This window comes from Nicotiana sylvestris, chromosome 2 (genome assembly GCF_000393655.2).
Source record: "Nicotiana sylvestris chromosome 2, ASM39365v2, whole genome shotgun sequence".
In the NCBI taxonomy this organism is placed as follows: Eukaryota; Viridiplantae; Streptophyta; class Magnoliopsida; order Solanales; family Solanaceae; genus Nicotiana; species Nicotiana sylvestris.
In genome coordinates this window covers 151,646,916-151,664,094 of record NC_091058.1, presented here as the reverse complement: position 1 = coordinate 151,664,094, position 17,179 = coordinate 151,646,916, and the positions used below count along the sequence as shown (strand labels likewise).

At 37.6% G+C, this 17,179-nt stretch overlaps 1 protein-coding gene and 1 non-coding gene across 2 annotated transcripts; both read right to left on the bottom strand.

Moving 5' to 3' along the window:
* Positions 1-6,905: 6,905 nt before the first annotated feature.
* On the bottom strand, positions 6,906-11,543 carry LOC104249815 (galactinol synthase 2-like). Its single transcript, XM_009806313.2, has 3 exons — positions 11,172-11,543; positions 10,059-10,379; positions 6,906-7,487 (listed from the first exon to the last, which is right to left on the bottom strand). Exons 1-3 carry the CDS (start codon positions 11,502-11,504, stop codon positions 7,155-7,157), a joined length of 987 nt encoding a protein of 328 aa, XP_009804615.1. The 5' UTR covers positions 11,505-11,543; the 3' UTR covers positions 6,906-7,154.
* A 3,498-nt stretch (positions 11,544-15,041) lies between these two features.
* LOC138886696 (small nucleolar RNA R71) lies at positions 15,042-15,147 on the bottom strand. Its single transcript, XR_011405739.1, has one exon. It is a non-coding gene; the product is annotated as a small nucleolar RNA R71 (small nucleolar RNA).
* Positions 15,148-17,179: the final 2,032 nt, after the last annotated feature.

Sequence of the window (17,179 nt, the reverse complement as noted above, 5' to 3'; positions counted from 1 at the left end):
GGATGGCATTTAAAAATTTTATCCACTGGAGGTAGAGTTGTACTTAATCGACATGTCCTCTCTGCTCTTAACATACACACCCAAGCAACTGTGCATCCTCTTAAGGGGACTATTGATATGATAGAAAAGTATATTGCTAGGTTCTTCTGGACTAGTAATGAAGTTGGAGGGAAGCACCACTGGGTCTCATGGACTAATCCGTGTTTCCCTTATGAAGAAGGAGGGGCCAAGTTCAGAAGCTGCAGGACGTATGTAAAGCTTTTAATGCTAAGCAATAGTGGAATCTGAGAACTACAAACTCTCTCTCTCTGGGCACAATTTGTGAAAGCTAAATATTGCAGGAACTCCCACCCAGTATTCACTCAGCGGAGAGCTGGCCAATCTCATTGTTGGTAAGCCATGTGTGAGGTGAAGGAGAAACTTGAACAAAATATTCACTGGAAAATTGGTAAAGGGCACATCAGCTTCAGTGGGCCAGTGTTGGTCCTCTAGCCAATAGAATGATGCCAGGGTCAGTTGAGGAAATGATCAGTGTTAATGAAGTGTATAAAGATGGGCAATAGAATTGGGAAAGTCTTCAGAATCAACCCTCCACGCAGGTGAAAGATATGCTTTGCTCATTACCCATGACGTTGAGGATTCTCCGTATTGGACCAGTACTATAAGCGGGAAGTTCTCTGTGTCTTCGGCCTGGAACCTCCTCAGACAGAGGAGACAAGTCTATCAGTTGACTCCAAAATTTGGCAAAAAAAGGTGCCGTTCAAGATTCTTGGCCATACACGAAAGAATTCCCACGGATGACAAGCTAACCTTTTTTGGCGCCCTCTAGATGTGCTTGTTGTGTCGGGCCTGATATGAGACCCAATGTGGAAACTAATGAACATCTTTTCTATCAAGGCCAATATGCACAAGCGATAGGGGGGTACTATGCTGGATTACATGGCATCAATTACAAAGATTGAGGAACATGCTTCTTAATTGTTGGAACCATCAAGCCAAGAATTCTGTTGCTGCTTATGTTTTTTAAGATCATGCCTCCAATCATTTTTTGGTAGTTGTGGAGATGTAGATGTAATTCCAGATATGATTCAGAGTGTCCTTCTATTATAAGATTTAAATCTCTAATCAACTTCAATATTGCTCAGGTGATAAGATCTCAGTTTAAAAATGCAAACTTTGGGGACTCTTGGGAAGATATTTGCAGAATGATTGAGTCTCCTATTGATGAGAACTATTCTGTTATGGTTAAATGGTACAAGCCTCCTACTCCGTTTGTCAAACTTAATACGGATGGTTCCTGCAAAGATGGTATTTGTAGTGGGGGAGGGGCAGTAAGGGATAGCATGGGCAAATTAATCATGGCATTTTCTATACCTTTGGGGCATGGATCAAGTAACTGGGCTGAAGCTATGGCATTCTTGTTTGGGCTGAATTGGTGCATAGAGAGAGGACATAATCTAGTAATTGCTGAGACCGGCTCCTTGCTTATTCAGAACTGTATTGTTGCGGAAGCCAAATGTATATAGTGTGAATGAGTCACAATTACTATACCAAAAATTATGGCAGCCACCAAATAATAAAGCAACAATAAAAAAAACACTAGAATTTACGAGGTTCGGACAATTTTTCCTACTTCCTCGGACACAACCAATATTTTATTCCACTCCAAAAATACGAGTGAAATAATACTAAAGAGAGAAGATACAAATGCCTTAAGAAGATAAGAAAGCAAATGAGAGGTGTATTTCAATCCTAAACATTAGGCCTCCTTTTATAGGTGAAATTTCCATAAACATTTTGCCCACAACCGATGTGGCACTTTGGCAATCAACAAATCTCCACCTTGCAAAATTCCACATCTTCAATTTTCTCTCAGTAACAAATTTTGATTGTGTCTTCATCTTCAATCTTCAGTGTTCAACAATGTTGATCAAATCCAAACAATGTTGAAACTTGATCGCAGTCACCACTTTTGTCAGCATATCAGCAGGATTCTCTGTAGTATGAATTTTCTTCACCGTGACTCCATCTTCTTCAATGATTTCTCGTACGAAATGATATCGAACATCAATGTGCTTCGTCCTTGCATGATAAATTTGGTTCTTCGCTAATTGAATAGCACTTTGACTATCACAAAAAATTGTGATACTTTTTTGTTCAACATCAAGCTCCTTTAGCAACCCTTGAAGCCAAATTGCCTCCTTCACAGCCTCTGTAATAGCCATGTACTCTGCCTCTGTTGTAGACAAAGCAACTGTTGACTGCAAAGTAGACTTCCAACTAACTGGTGCCTTTGCAAAAGTAAACACATAACCAGTAGTTGATCTTCGTTTGTCCAGATCACCCGCAAAATCTGAGTCACAATATCCAACTACAGACTGATTGTCTTCCTGCTCAAAAACTAACCCGACATCTACAGTATTATGAATATACCGTAGAATCCACTTCACAGCTTGCCAATGCTCCTTCCCTGGATTGTGCATATATCTGCTAATAACTCCAACAGCTTGTGAAATGTCAGGCCTTGTGCAAACCATTGCATACATCAAGCTACCAACAACATTTTTGCGTATGGTACCTTTGACATATACTCTCGTTCAGCTTCATCTATTGGCGACATAGTAGTACTTAGCTTAAAATGGGGAGCAAGTGGAGTACTAACTGGCTTAGTCTTGTCATCTATGCCAAAACGTTGTAGTACTCTCTTCAAATATTCTTTCTGAGATAAACAGAGTTTCTTTGAACGTCTATCTCTAATTATCTCCATGCCAAGAATTTTCTTTGCCTCACCCAGATCCTTCATCTCGAACTCCTTCTTCAGTTGAATCTTCAACTTATCAATTTCTTCCGAATTCTTGGAAGCTATCAACATATCATCAACATATAGGAGAAGATATACAAAGGAACCATCTTTAAGCTTGCGCAAATACACACAATGATCGTATTTGCTTCTCTTGTACCCTTGCCGCAACATAAACTCGTCAAATCGCTTGTACCATTGTCTAGAAGATTGTTTCAATCCGTACAATGATTTTTCAAGTTTGCACACCATATTTTCTTTTCCAGCAACTTTGAATCCTTCTGGCTGAGTCATGTAGATTTCCTCCTCCAAGTTTCCATGTAAAAATGCAGTTTTTACATCCATCTGAACTAGTTCCAAATCCAATTGTGCTACCAAAGCCAACATAATTCTAATGGAGGAATGTTTTACAACTGGAGAAAATACTTCATTGTAATCAATTCCCTCCTTTTGAGCATATCCTTTGGCCACCAATCTTGCTTTGTAGCGAACATCTTCTTGGTTAGGAAATCCTTCTTTCTTTGCAAATACCCATTTGCACCCAATTGCTTTCTTTCCCTTCGGGAGATTGGCCAATCTCCATGTATAATTCTGATGAAGGGACTGTATTTCATCATTCATGGCAATCCTCTACTTATCTTCTTCTGAACTTTGGACTGCATCTTTATAAGTGGTAGAGACATCATCAGCTACAATTGAGGTGACACAAGCAATTGTCTCTAGGAGATGAACATGTTTTGTTATTGTCCTTTTTGGCCTGCTGGTTGCTATTGATTCAAGTTGTTGTTGAGGTTCCTGAGTTGGAATCTCCCTCTCTACTGGCTCTTCTTCCAGAGGATAATTTTCATTTGTTTCCTCCTCTGCTTCTTGTGTAAGAAAAATAAATTTTTCCTCAAACTCCACCATCTTAGAAGCACCCTCATTTTGTTTGGTATCTTCTGTTACCTTATTTACCATAGAAGATTCATCAAAGGTAACATCCCTGCTGAATATTACTTTCTTTGTCATAGGACACCATAAGCGATATCCTTTGACTCCAGAAGTAATCCCCATAAAAATAGCCTTATTTGCTCTTGGATCTAATTTTGACTCTGTCACATGATAATATGCGGTTGAGCCAAACACGTGCAAAGAGTCATAATCTACAGCAGGCTTTCTATACCATTTTTCAAATGGTATCTTGCCATCAATAGCAGCAGATGGTTGACGATTAATGAGGTGGAATGCATATGTAATTGCCTCAGCCCAAAATTCTTTGCCCAAGCCAACATTGGACAACATACACCGTATCTTCTCCAGCAAGGTCCGGTTCATACGTTCTGCCACTCCATTCTGTTGTGGTGTATGTTTGACAGTGAAGTGTCGGACGATGCCATCATTTTCACAAACCTTATTGAAATGATCATTTTTGTATTCACCTCTATTATCTGTGTGAATACACTTGATCCTCCTGCCTGTTTGATTCTCCACCATCGTCTTCCATTTGAGAAAAATTCTTAGCACTTCATCTTTGCTCTTCATTGTATACACCCACACTCTTCGGGAAAGTTCATCAACAAAGGTTACAAAATAGTGCTCCCCACCCAATGAAGGTGTTTTGGAAGGACCTCAAACATCAGAGTGTACATAATCCAAAATACCTTTAGTATTATGGATCGCTGTACCAAATTTAACCCTTGTCTGTTTTCCTTTGACACAATGCTCACAAAACTCTAAGTTGCAAGTCTTTACTCCTTTTAACAATCCTTGATCTGATAGAGTTTTCAAGGATTTTCCTCTAGCATGTCCCTAGCGCATGTGTCATAGCCTGGTTGCTTCTACCTCTTTGTCGTCACTGGACGTTACTGTTGTTGTCTCAATAACTGTACTACCACAATAGCGGTACATGTTATTGTTCTTCCGATTAGCCTTCATTACCACTAGTGCACCAGAGCATACTCTCATCACTCCATTTTCTGCAATGATTTTGAACCCTTTTGATTCTAGGGCTCCCACAAAGATGAGATTCTTCTTCAAATCCGGTACATATCGAACATCTGTTAATGTTCTGATCATTCCATCTGGTTTCTTAATCGTATTGAACAAATATCATATGAGGTAAGAGGGTTGTTATCCGCTGTGTGGATGACTCCATATTCTCCTTCTTGAAATTCCACAAACCAGTCCTTGTTGGGACACATATGATAGCTACAAGCCGAGTCCATCAACCATGTCTGATGATGTTGATGACTTTGTTGTAACTAATGAGAAGTCTGAATCATCACAATCAGCTACATTTGAATCCATAATGGCCTTTCCATTGTTATGTTTGTCCTTATTCTTCAACTTCGGACAGTCTTTCTTCCAGTGCCCCTTTTCTCGACAAAAGGCACATTCAACTTTGCTGGGTTTAGATCTTGACTTGGATCTTCCCTTCTTTGTCCTCGTTTGATTTTGAGGACGACCCCTCACAACCAGTGCTTCTCCTTCTCCGTCCTTTTGTTTTTCTCCCTTTCTTTGTGCATAGTTGTACAAAGCCGAACAAACTTCTCTGAGAGAAATTTCGTCATTCTCATGGAGTAGAGTAGTTTCAAGGTGCTCGTACTCATCAGGAAGTGACCCCAAGCAACACAGTTGATAATTCTCCAATCTTCTTCTCCAATAACATCTGATCTTTTTTCTTCAATGGAAAGATCTAGCCCTTGTTGAAAAAGGACATCTAGAACCTCGCCTTGCTACATCCTAAAATGTCCTGATCCGTAAAAAATTTCTACCGCAAATTTCGCATTTGACACAATTCTTGTCATAAGCGAAAATGCCAACGATGACGTATTATTGACACTTGATGTAGATTCTTCTTGTTTATTGTCTCCCATTTTGACACGAATATTGTTTAATAGCTGACGACACAAATCAAGATTATTTCCTTTCTGGTGTGGAAGATCAGACTAAGCTGCAACCACAGAGCATACTAAGACAGAACCTTGACACAGTTACCAAGATAAATCTTTTGATGTGGAAGATTAGACTATGCTGCAACCACAGAGCATACTTAGACAGTGTCTTGGCTCTGATACCAATTGTTGTGGAAACCAAATGTATATAGTGTGAATGAGTCACAACTATTATACCAAAAATTATGGCAGCCACCAAATAATAAATAAGACAATAAAGCAACAATAAAAAGAACACTAGAATTTACGAGGTTCGGCCAATTTTGCCTACTTCCTCGGATACAACCAATATTTTATTCCACTCCAAAAATACAAGTGAAATAATACTAAAGAGAGAAGATACAAATGCCTTAAGAAGATAAAAAAGCAAATGAGAGGTGTATTTCAATCCTAAACATTAGCCTTTTATAGGTGAAATTTCCATAAACATTTTGCCCGCAACCGATGTGGGACTTTGGCAATCAACATGTATCACTGATACTTGGACTACTCCATGAAGGATAGAAGACTCAATCCGAAAGATCAAAATACTGCAACCGATAGATTTCTGGTTTTGGTTGTGGGATGCAATAGTCTTGAAGGCATTTATATCCCACTTGTGGGTTCGGCTTATTATCGTTCTTGGCACTGCCGCCATTTCCCATTTGTGTCAGCTTTCTCCTATATGTTGTTCGATACTGGGTTCTTGAGGAAAACTGATTCTTTGTATAGTGAGAAAATGAACACTAACATTGAACTTTCATAGAGCAACCAACCAAAAAAAAAAAAAACTTATAATATTCACGCAAAGTTTCTTCTCAACTTTTCTCAATATTGCTCATTTGCTATTTCTGCCCATTGTAGGATTAAGGCAATGTGATTACTGTTACTCAGTTTCAGTTAATTGTAACATAATCAACTAGCCAGGGGCTTAAGTTATTCATGTAATTTACTTGGGGGCTATAAGGATAGTTTTATTTTGGCCTCCGCTCTTTCTTAAATGTACATTCTGCATCTTATTTGGTTCTATTTGGACTAAGTTTTGGTAGATACCTATGCCTAGGGAAACATCACGCATTGTTTTGAATAAGTATATATGGCAGGACAGCAAACAAAGATACACATTTAAACTCAATCAAGACAACAATTGAACCAGATCCCAGGATCAGTAAATATAATTATATGTAGTTCATTTATGTATTCTTCCAATATTCATAGTGGATACAAATTCAAGGAGAACTTAAAATAGCACGTTCTCCTATCTAAATGCATAGTCTCTTCTAAGCAAAGTGATCAAAGCCAGAAACCGTGCTATATAGTACTATATATAAATTACTTTTTATAGATCCTATACACCTCAATAATGAAAAAGGAAAAATCAAACATCTCTGTTGTTTTTTCGGTCATTCAGAAGTGTATAAGTCATATCGTTTCTACTTTTACTAAGCAGCAGAGGGGGCAGTTACGTAGCGAACAACACCGCCCTCCAGAAGCACTGGCATGAATTTGTTAGTGACACTAGCATTCTTGTAATCCAGCGATTCATCATTGTATATATCCCTCCATTTTTTCACCAGCCTTTTGATGTCTTCTCTGTCCATGTTCTCTTCCTCTCCAGTGTATCTCCATGGCTTGGACCCTGCTGCGCAATAATGAACAACATTCACCTTATCAAGCTCTACATTCTCTGGATGGCGCCACAGCATGGCCAAAACCAAGTTGTAAATATTTGGAATTGGCTTGTAAATGTCCCTGAAGAACATGTTCAAGAAATCCTACAAAAGTTTCACCAAAACAAAATCCAACTTTAGTCATTTTGACAAGAGTTTAAGTTCTACACACCAACAGTACACAATCATGTCTTTTAATAGGCAATTACAGGTAAATTTTTCTAAGAAGCATTTAAAGGAACTTGTTATAACTAGTTAAAATACACTGATGATGTAAACAATTATTGAAGAATAACCTAAATAGTTGTTCACCCTTGATAGGAAGGTGTGGAGGTAGGCCGAAGAAAAAGTCGGGAGAGGTGATTAGGCAAGACATAACGTAGCTTCAGCTGACCGAAGACATGACCCTTGATAGGAAGGAGTGGAGGTCGAGGAATAGGGTAGTAGGGTAGGTGGTAGATTGTTCATACCAGTAGGATTAGTACGCACTCTCGCATTCTGTTGGTAGTAGGTTTCTATGAATACCCGTAATTTTCTTTCATTTTATTATCGATCTTATTATCATGTTGTTTATATACTGCTTTTACATTACTTTTAGTGTTGTCCTTCATTGTCTATCTTTTAATTAATGTGGTGTTTATATTTTCCTTAGCCGATGGACTATTGGAAACAGTCTCTCTACCATTCACAAGGTAGGAATAAGGTCTACGTACACACTACTCTCCCCAAACCCCACGATGTGCGATAATACTAGGTATGCTGTTGTCGTTGTTGTTGTTGTCGTTCACCCAACTGCTTAAACTAAAATTAGCCGACGGGCATATAATATATGTACTGATCCATGTATAATGTAAGTAGAAATTTTTACATTCCTATGCCATATAGGAAACCATATTACCCTTAATGTTTAAGGTTTGATATAATTATATTTAGTATACCTAATTACCAATTATATACCATTGGTGGTTTTTAAGGGTATTAATTACACTCTTAATTAATGGTACCGTATATTCCTTCTAATACCACTCCTCCCACGTTTCTCTCTCCAATTCCTACACCTTCACACACGTTTCCCTCCCACACCCACAATTTCTCTATCAAGATCCCATTATTTCGTCCATAGCCAAGGCATTGTCGGCACCTCTGCAATCTTGTCCCAATGGTTTTGTGCCCAGGGAAGATGAGCACAAGCCTGGTCGATTTGATGGTTATGATTTCGGGTTCCTTCACATTAAGGTTTATCTCCCAGAGTTTGATTCTCAATATGTTCTGAGCTCGAACAGATCTTTTTATCTTTTTCTTTTGATGCTTCAATAGTTGGCAAAGGTCAATTTTCTTGTAACAGTTCATGGGAGGATTTTGCTTAGGAAGATCTATCCCTTCATCATGTTTTTTGGATTCCATATTTAGCATAGCAGTTTCGTAAGAAGTAACAAGAGCATATAGGAGAATCACAGAATTGTAGCATAATTGGGATTTTCGACATAATTGCATTTTTTTGCAGAAGATTTGTAGAAGTTTTAGTCGTTTTTGATTTGTGAAAACAGAAAACAAAGCATCTGGAATCAGAATACAAATAATCTATAATTTATCTACAAAATATTTACAAACTGGTAAATTGAATTTTAATATCCCAATTCTCATTCAATTGTAGCATAATCGGGATTTTCGACATAATTGTGTTTTTTGCAGAAGATTTGTAGAAGTTTTAGTCGTTTTTGATTTGTGAAAACAGAAAACAAAGCATCTACAATCAGAATACAAATAATCTACAATTATCTACAAAATACCTACAAACTGGGTACATTGAATTTTAATATCTCAATTCTCATTCAATTGTAGCATAATTGGGATTTTCAACATAATTGTATTTTTTGCAGAAGATTTGTAGAAGTTTTAGTCGTTTTTTATTTGGAAAAATAGAAAACAAAGCATCTACAATCAGAATACAAATAATCTACAAAATATCTACAAACTGGGTACATTGAATTTTAATATCCCAATTCCCATTCAATTGTAGCATAATTGGGATTTTTGACATAATTGCATTTTTTTCAGAAGATTTGTAGAAGTTTTAGTCGTTTTTTATTTGTGAAAACAGAAAATAAAGCATCTACAATCAGAATACAAATAATCTACAATTTATCTACAAAATATCTACAAACTGGGTACATATTTGGACTCGACATGCTTTCCCTGAAATGTATGTTTCACATTTTAGATACATATTTTTGTCCAAAATAATACTAAATCATCCACTTTTTTCTTACTAACACGCATCTGCAATATTGTTACGTTAGACGTAAGTGTTGACAGCCTAGAACAGCTTGTATATTTTTAATTCTTTCAGTTGAGTTCCAAGTAATTAAATATTTTAAAAAGATGAGATCGAATCCATTAAAACCAGACAATTAATTAAGGAATTCCCAATATTAGCGCGCCTAAATAAGGACGTCTACAACTACAATGATTCCTTATTTAATGAATTATCTATTTTTTGTAGAAAAACTATTAACATGACGGGTAATTTTCATACTATGAACATATTTGGTAATATAGTTTCCTATATGGTATAGGAACGATACCATATATAATCAGTGTACTGTCTGCGTTATAAACTCTTTGGATTTGGACAAAGATAAAATTACAAGAAGAAAAGGCCAAGATTAATGTTACCTGTTCCGCAAAAGATGTTGGAGGGGTAACTTTAAGGGTCTTCAAGAGGTCATCGTAAGTAGGGAGACTGGGCATAAATACAAACATGCCCGCGTTGAAGTAGAGACTGGGCTTTGGGCCTAACTCTTCAGCCCACTGGACCTTATCTGGGCTTTGTTGGCAGTACCCAATATTGTACTGTGGGCTATTGCTCCAAGACTTCTCACAGAAACAGTCCATCACGGCGTAGAAATAGGCATCTGGCAAGTCAAAAAGGTGGTCTACGTTCTCAAACACCTGGATATCCCCATCCAAGTATATCATCTTGCTATACTCCACAAACTGCATTTACTCAACATCAAAATAATAGTATTCAGCAATTAGTGCCAAATCAATCTTTTCTATAGATTGGAAAGAAAAAGGGTGTAACGTATATGAGTCGGTCATATTAAAGGACTAACATGTAGTAATAGAATTCGTACATTGACCGTGTATATTAGACTTAACATATAAATTATATTGTCAATGTTTATAATTTTTATTTAAAAGACTTGACTTATATAATTATATATACTGGCAGTCCATTTTTCATTTCTGTGGTGTTATTGATATTGTCTTTTTGTCTTCTTGAGCCGATGGTCTTTCGGAAACAACCTCTCTACTCCTTCGGGGTAGGGGTAAGGTCTACGTACACATTACCCTCCCAAGACCCCACTCGTGGGATTTCACTGGATCGTTGTTGTTGTTGTTGGTAGTCTAAAAAATTTACAGTATGTGCATTTTAAGTGGTCGAGACTGATCCAACACTTAGACTTGAACCAGTACAACCTTTATTTTCTCACAGTTGGATCACTGCACTTTTGCAATGATCGGTTCAGAATTTCACTGTTATATTTTAGTGACTTTTTCAAGTATATATCTACTCCTATGTTTGATCATGTACAAGTAACTGAGTGTATTAGTTGAACCCGTTGATAATACAATGAATCCACCTACAACATATTTTAGGATATACTAAATTAAGCTTACTATAGATACTTATTGTTGCAGATAATCTTAACCTAATGATGTAAGAAATTCTATACGTATAAAAGTAATAACTCAAATGCAAACATAAAAGGAAACTTATTATACCTCCCAGATGCGGAGTTTAGAGTAGTTGATAACATAATAAGCCATAGCGAACTGTGTCTGGTTCTCAGGAGGATAAACCGGCTCGATCTCCCGGACGATGCAGCCCTGGTTGATGAGTATGTGGCGGTGTTCGTCTGGGACATCAGGTAAAACTGCTACCACAAGAGGGTAAGCAGATTTCACCTTCCTCAACCCTTTAGCCAAACCAACCACGCCTTTCACATAGTCCCCGTTCCCTGCCAAGAATGTCACATAGGCACGGCTAGGCAAACTTGCTGCCTTGGCCAAACCAGTGGCACCCTTGTTTACACGTCCAACAACATTGGGAGTCATCTTGAACTAGGGAAAAAAGTTTGTATTAAGAAGAGAAGATTATTTCTTGTGTTTTGTTGATGAGTTTCTAAGTGTTTTCCTTCTCTTATATAGGCGTTAGGCAATGTAATTAAATTGCATGGGAAACAAAATCCACATAGCTGTGTGCATGAGCACGACGTCGTGTCAATGCTTTTGACTTCGTCGGTTACAAAATAAGCGGTGCAAGTGGCGCCAAAGTGTTAAATTTAATACCTTGTGTTAACTTTTTTCTATCTTTTTTAAAAAATTTCATCAGAAATAAATTATGTTAACTCATTAAAGTTTTTATGTCATTGTATTTTATTATTAATTACCAAACTTGATAACACTAGATAATAGTCCATCTGGTCCTCCTACCATTTTTTCATTCCTAGATTGCACAAAAAATTAACATCTGGATTTCGTTTCTTAATTACTAATAAAATATCACCTACTTTCTTTCCTTTTCAACAAAGATAAGCTACTTTTTGAAATCAATTTGTTGTGATGGACAATTGGACATCGGCCTTTCTGTTGAACTAGGCATACATTAATCTGTTTAGAAACCGATGAGTTTTTAGTTTCCAAATATGCGATAATATCTTATCTTTAGCATTTAATAGGTCGATTATGTCGCCTAATTAAATCTCTTCCTTATTTGGATAATTAGAAATTAAACAATAAGATCATTGTGTAGTTAAGTGTAGCTGTCTGAATGCTACACCTTAGATGGTGAGGAAGTAATAACACTAGCTTATGCTAAAATCTGAGTAGCACTAATACGTGAAATTAAATTACAATTATATCTCATCTTTATTTATAAAAAAAAAGTTACGCTCTTACGTGCCTTCTTATTTGAATTCCACTAATGTCCTCCTTTATTTATAATTTTTAAAACCTCATTTATACTTAAGCTGTTATTTTAAAACTTCCTTAGCTTTGTATAAGTTATATTATACTCAAACAATTATGTGATACTTTTCTGGAGAAAGTTTAAAGTTAAAGTACTTAATTTGATCGTTCAAAGAACTTTATATATATAAGTACATATAAGAACTTTATATATATGTGATACTTTTCTGGAGAAAGTTTAAAGTTAAAGAACTTTATATATATATATATATATATATATATATATATATATATATATATATATATATAGTGAAACTATTTGCTTTCAAATACAGAAACAAATTAAGTAGATTACAAATGCAATCTGTTAAACTTGGAAAGGAAAAAAACGTGGAGAAAAATTTGAAGATAAATATAAGTGTTTGGAAAACGTATATCATGATCATTAAAATTAGAAAGAATAAAAAGAATTTTTTGAATGTAGACAATTATTTTATGCATGTCTCGTGCTTACTGGACAGTATTTATATTGAGTAATCACTGTTCACTACCCATCGATCAATGTCAAAATTCACAACATTTAATTAAGTTCCTATCTAGAAGAAAAAGAGAACTTATTTTGACAAAGTATGAACTCCAATCCAAAATTTTAGAGCTGAATAATACAAGTATAGTCGATTCATAATAGGCTATATTCATGTAATTTAGCGACCATTTACGCCCCAACTTAGCTATGCTTTATTGTTATATGAAGGCTAAATGACAACAAATGGCTCTAATTATGAATTTTGTGCTTTGCAGGAGCAAGTCTTAATTATGAGGATATTGAACAGTGTTTGGAGCTAAATGGAACAAGGAAAGCCAATCGGAGGTGAATGCGCGTGAAAGAAGAAGGAAAAAAAATAGAAAACAGCTGAACTTCATGAGCGCGGGCCAAGCGCGGGCGCGCTCCAGCTGCGCTCGTCATGCAGAATAGAACGCGATATGCGCGGCCCAAGCGCGGCCGCGCTTGTCACTTCGAGGAACATTATTTTCAGGGGTAGTTCCATAAGTTCGGGGGCAACTCTCCTTAACATATAAGAAACCCAGGTCGCCCAAAGAGAAGGTATCAAGGTTTTTGAAGGATTATTGAAGGCAAGAAGAGGCAAGGCGGGAGATTCAACATAGAGTTTTAACTTTCTTCCTCTTGTTTTGATCATTAATGATGAATTATACTGTTGTGATTGTGAAAACGATTATGCGTAGCTAAATATTTAATTTAGGATTTTGATGGAACCTCCTGGAGGATGAATTTTTGATATGTAAATATAGATTTGCCTTAATAATTTCTCTGTTTGTTCAACTATATTGTGATTCTTGTTGATTAAAGGGCCCTCAATCGGCTGTGCCTATTTAATATGCATTACTCGGGAGAGAGTGTATATTTAGGTAGTTATTGAACAACATCACTCCTAACGTATATGAGGGATCAATACGAAGGGTTTAAAGGGGGATTAGGGATAACGAAACCTTGGGTGCGATCTAAGTGAGCTGTAACTAAGGACAGCTAGCGTAATTCAGGAGAATATGTCTAGTATATTGTTGTAATTACTCGGGAGAAAGTTATGACATTCAGAGTGCTCATGATTGATAGAGAAGGTTTAGGCAAATTTATAACAAACATAGCAGAAAGGATTTCGACAAGATAGGAAATCATAACCTTAGATCATTCTCATTCTTGCTTGCAATCAATCTATAGCTAGTCTTAATTTAGTGCATTTTTATTACATAATATTTAGTTAATAAACACCCAAATAAATACATGAATTTATGTGAGTTCAATAGTTGTGATTGATAGGTTAATTTCCTATAGGATTCGACTCCGGACTTGTTAACCGGAATATATTTGCAGCGACCGCTTTGTCCTTTTTATAAGGCATAGTTGGGCGTGATCAAATTTTGACGTTGTTGCCGGGGGATTTAAAGGTGTTATTGATTGCCATTAAAAAAAGTGCAGAAATTTTTAGTGTAGTCAATTTTCTTCAATTTAAACTGATCATTGAAATTCTAACGTTTGTAGTCGTGGTTGTTACAGGTGCATGCCTAGAAACTCCTCAAGAACTTGAGAATTGTTTGAAGCATTATCAGATCCTGAGAAGGTGTTCAAGGCATTGAACCGTGCAAACAGGAAAGGCAAACAACAACAAAACTCAACCGAAAGAATTGAACCAAACATGAAAGACGATAATCTAAACAACAGGGACAACGTGAATGACCCAAACAACAGAAACAACGCAAATGACCCAATCGATCATGGTGTGGCACCTCTTGTGCCAGAAGCAGCACTATATGACTGGGCACAACCCACATCTGACAACTTAGCAACTGCTATTGTAGTCCCTCATATACAAGCAGACTCATTCCAGATCACAAATAACATGCTACATCTGTTGCACAACAAGGGACTATTCTCTGGGTCATACATTGAAGATCCTCAGCAACATCTAAAGAACTTCCTCTCAATCTGTGCCACGCAGAGACAACACAATGTCACACTGGAAGCAATACGTTTGTTGTTGTTTCTATTCTTAGTGACAGGAGCAGCCCAGACTTGGCTTAATTCACTCCCTATCAACTCTATCACTACTTGGGAGGAATTAATCAAGCAATATTTTAGCAAATTTCATCCACGCAACAAGACTGCTCAGCAAATTGATGAGATATTGAGCTTCAAACAGAGACCAACTGAGACGCTACATGAAACGTGGGAGAGATTCAAGGGTTTGCTGGTTACGTGTCCACATCATTTTATTCTGGAAAAGATGTTGGGGCAGAGATTTTACATGGGTTTAGAAGATACTATGAAAGCTAATGTTGATGTTTCAGCAGGTGGAGCATTTTTAAGCAAGACATTCAGAGAGAGCAAGATCTTGCTTGACAAGATGGCACGAAACTCAGGATGGACACAAGGAATGCTCTAATCACTCCTGTGGTTCCTTAGTGGCTCTAGACCTAGCTAAATCCATAGCTGAAAATATGGCTACTTTGATGACACAAATGAGCATCCTCACCAAAAAAGTAGAAAAATCAGGCTAGAAGTAGTAGGTACACATATTTGATGCAACTAATGGGGGTCTATGCACATCATACATTAATCAGCCATATGTCTGCTCATGGAGTGCTGAAGGTGAGAATCAACAATATCAGGAGAACATGAATTATACGGCCAACTACGGGGGAACGAGACCAGGTGGTCAGAATTGGGGTCAGCAAAATCAACAATACGGATTAGCTCAGCAGCAGTACAATAACAACAATAATCATGGGGCTATGCGACCACAGGGGCAAATGGTGCTTTACCAAAGGAAACAAGGGTACAACCAGCAAAATAGCAGCATCCTTATCAACAACCTCCACAACAACAGATTGTGAGACATGAAGTTGGGTTTGTTAAACTCGAGGGTATGATGCAACAAGTGATTTGGTCCACTAGAAAGCTAGCTGACAGAATAGACTCACATGAGTCAGTGATTAAAAATATTGAAATCCAGTTAGGACAGATTTCCACGGCCCTAAATAATCGTCCTCATGGGACGTTACCTGCAGACACCCAAATCAATCCAAAAGAGCAGGGCCCGAAGCAGCTGATGGCAGTGAGTTTCCGAAATGGTAGGGACTTAGATCTGGAGCAAGAAATCACTCGCGAAAGCAGGTCGACTGAGACACTGGTGCCAGTACCCATTAAGATAGATGATTTAGCAGGTTTAAAATGTAAGTATAAATCAAAAAGTATGATATACGCCACAAGGTGGACACCCCATATCATCGACAAAGAAGCGGGCAAGTGGAAGTCTCGAATAGAGAAATAAAGAGTGTGCTGACTAAAACTGTGAATCCAACTAGAATAGATTGGGCAATGAAGTTAGATGATGCACTGCGGGCATATCGAACCGCTTTCAAAACTCCAATTGGCATGTCGCCATACAAGTTGGTATTTGGGAAGGCGTGTCATTTACTAGTAGAGTTAGAGCATATAGCTTGGTAGGCGTTGAGATAGTTTAATCTTGACATTGAAGCTGCAGGAACAAGTAGAGTAACGGAGTTGCATGAGCTTGATGAGTTTAGATATCATGATTTTGAGAGCACAAGATTATACAAGGAGAGAATGAAGATGATGCATGATAGGAATATTATTGAGCGAATTTTTAAACTCGGAGATATGGTATTGCTATATAACTCACGTCTGAGGTTATTTACGGGAAAATTGAAATCACGATGATCAGGGCCTTTTCGTATGGTTGAAATTCACCCCACAGGTGCTGTAGAGATTGATGCGGGTAATGACACTCACACGTTTAGAGTTAATGGGCATAGGTTGAAGCATTATGTGGGCATGGAGGAAGCAAAGAAAGTGTCGGTGACCCACTTGATCGAGCCTCCAAATTTGAGCATACCTTAAATGCGCTTATCTACGTCGTGCCGCGACGTTAAATCAGGCGCTTCATGGGAGGCAACCCATTGATTTGTTGTATTTGTCGTGCCACGACACTAACTAAGAACTGGTTCGGAGGCAACCAACACGTAGTGATTTTAGTGTACTTAGAATTTTTATTTTGATTTTTGTAAGTACTAACAAGTGCAGGTGAGCTTAGGCAAGTGATAAGTCCATCCGATGCTGAAGGGGGAGGTAAAAATTTGAGAAATCTCGAGGCCCAGGTGTGCGGTCGCGCATAAACCGCGCTCAGACCGCACATATTGCATTGTATTCTGCCTCAGGTTTCCGCCCAGGAGCGCAACCGTGCTCAAACCGCGCATATGGCTAAGTGTTCTATTTCGCAAGCGCG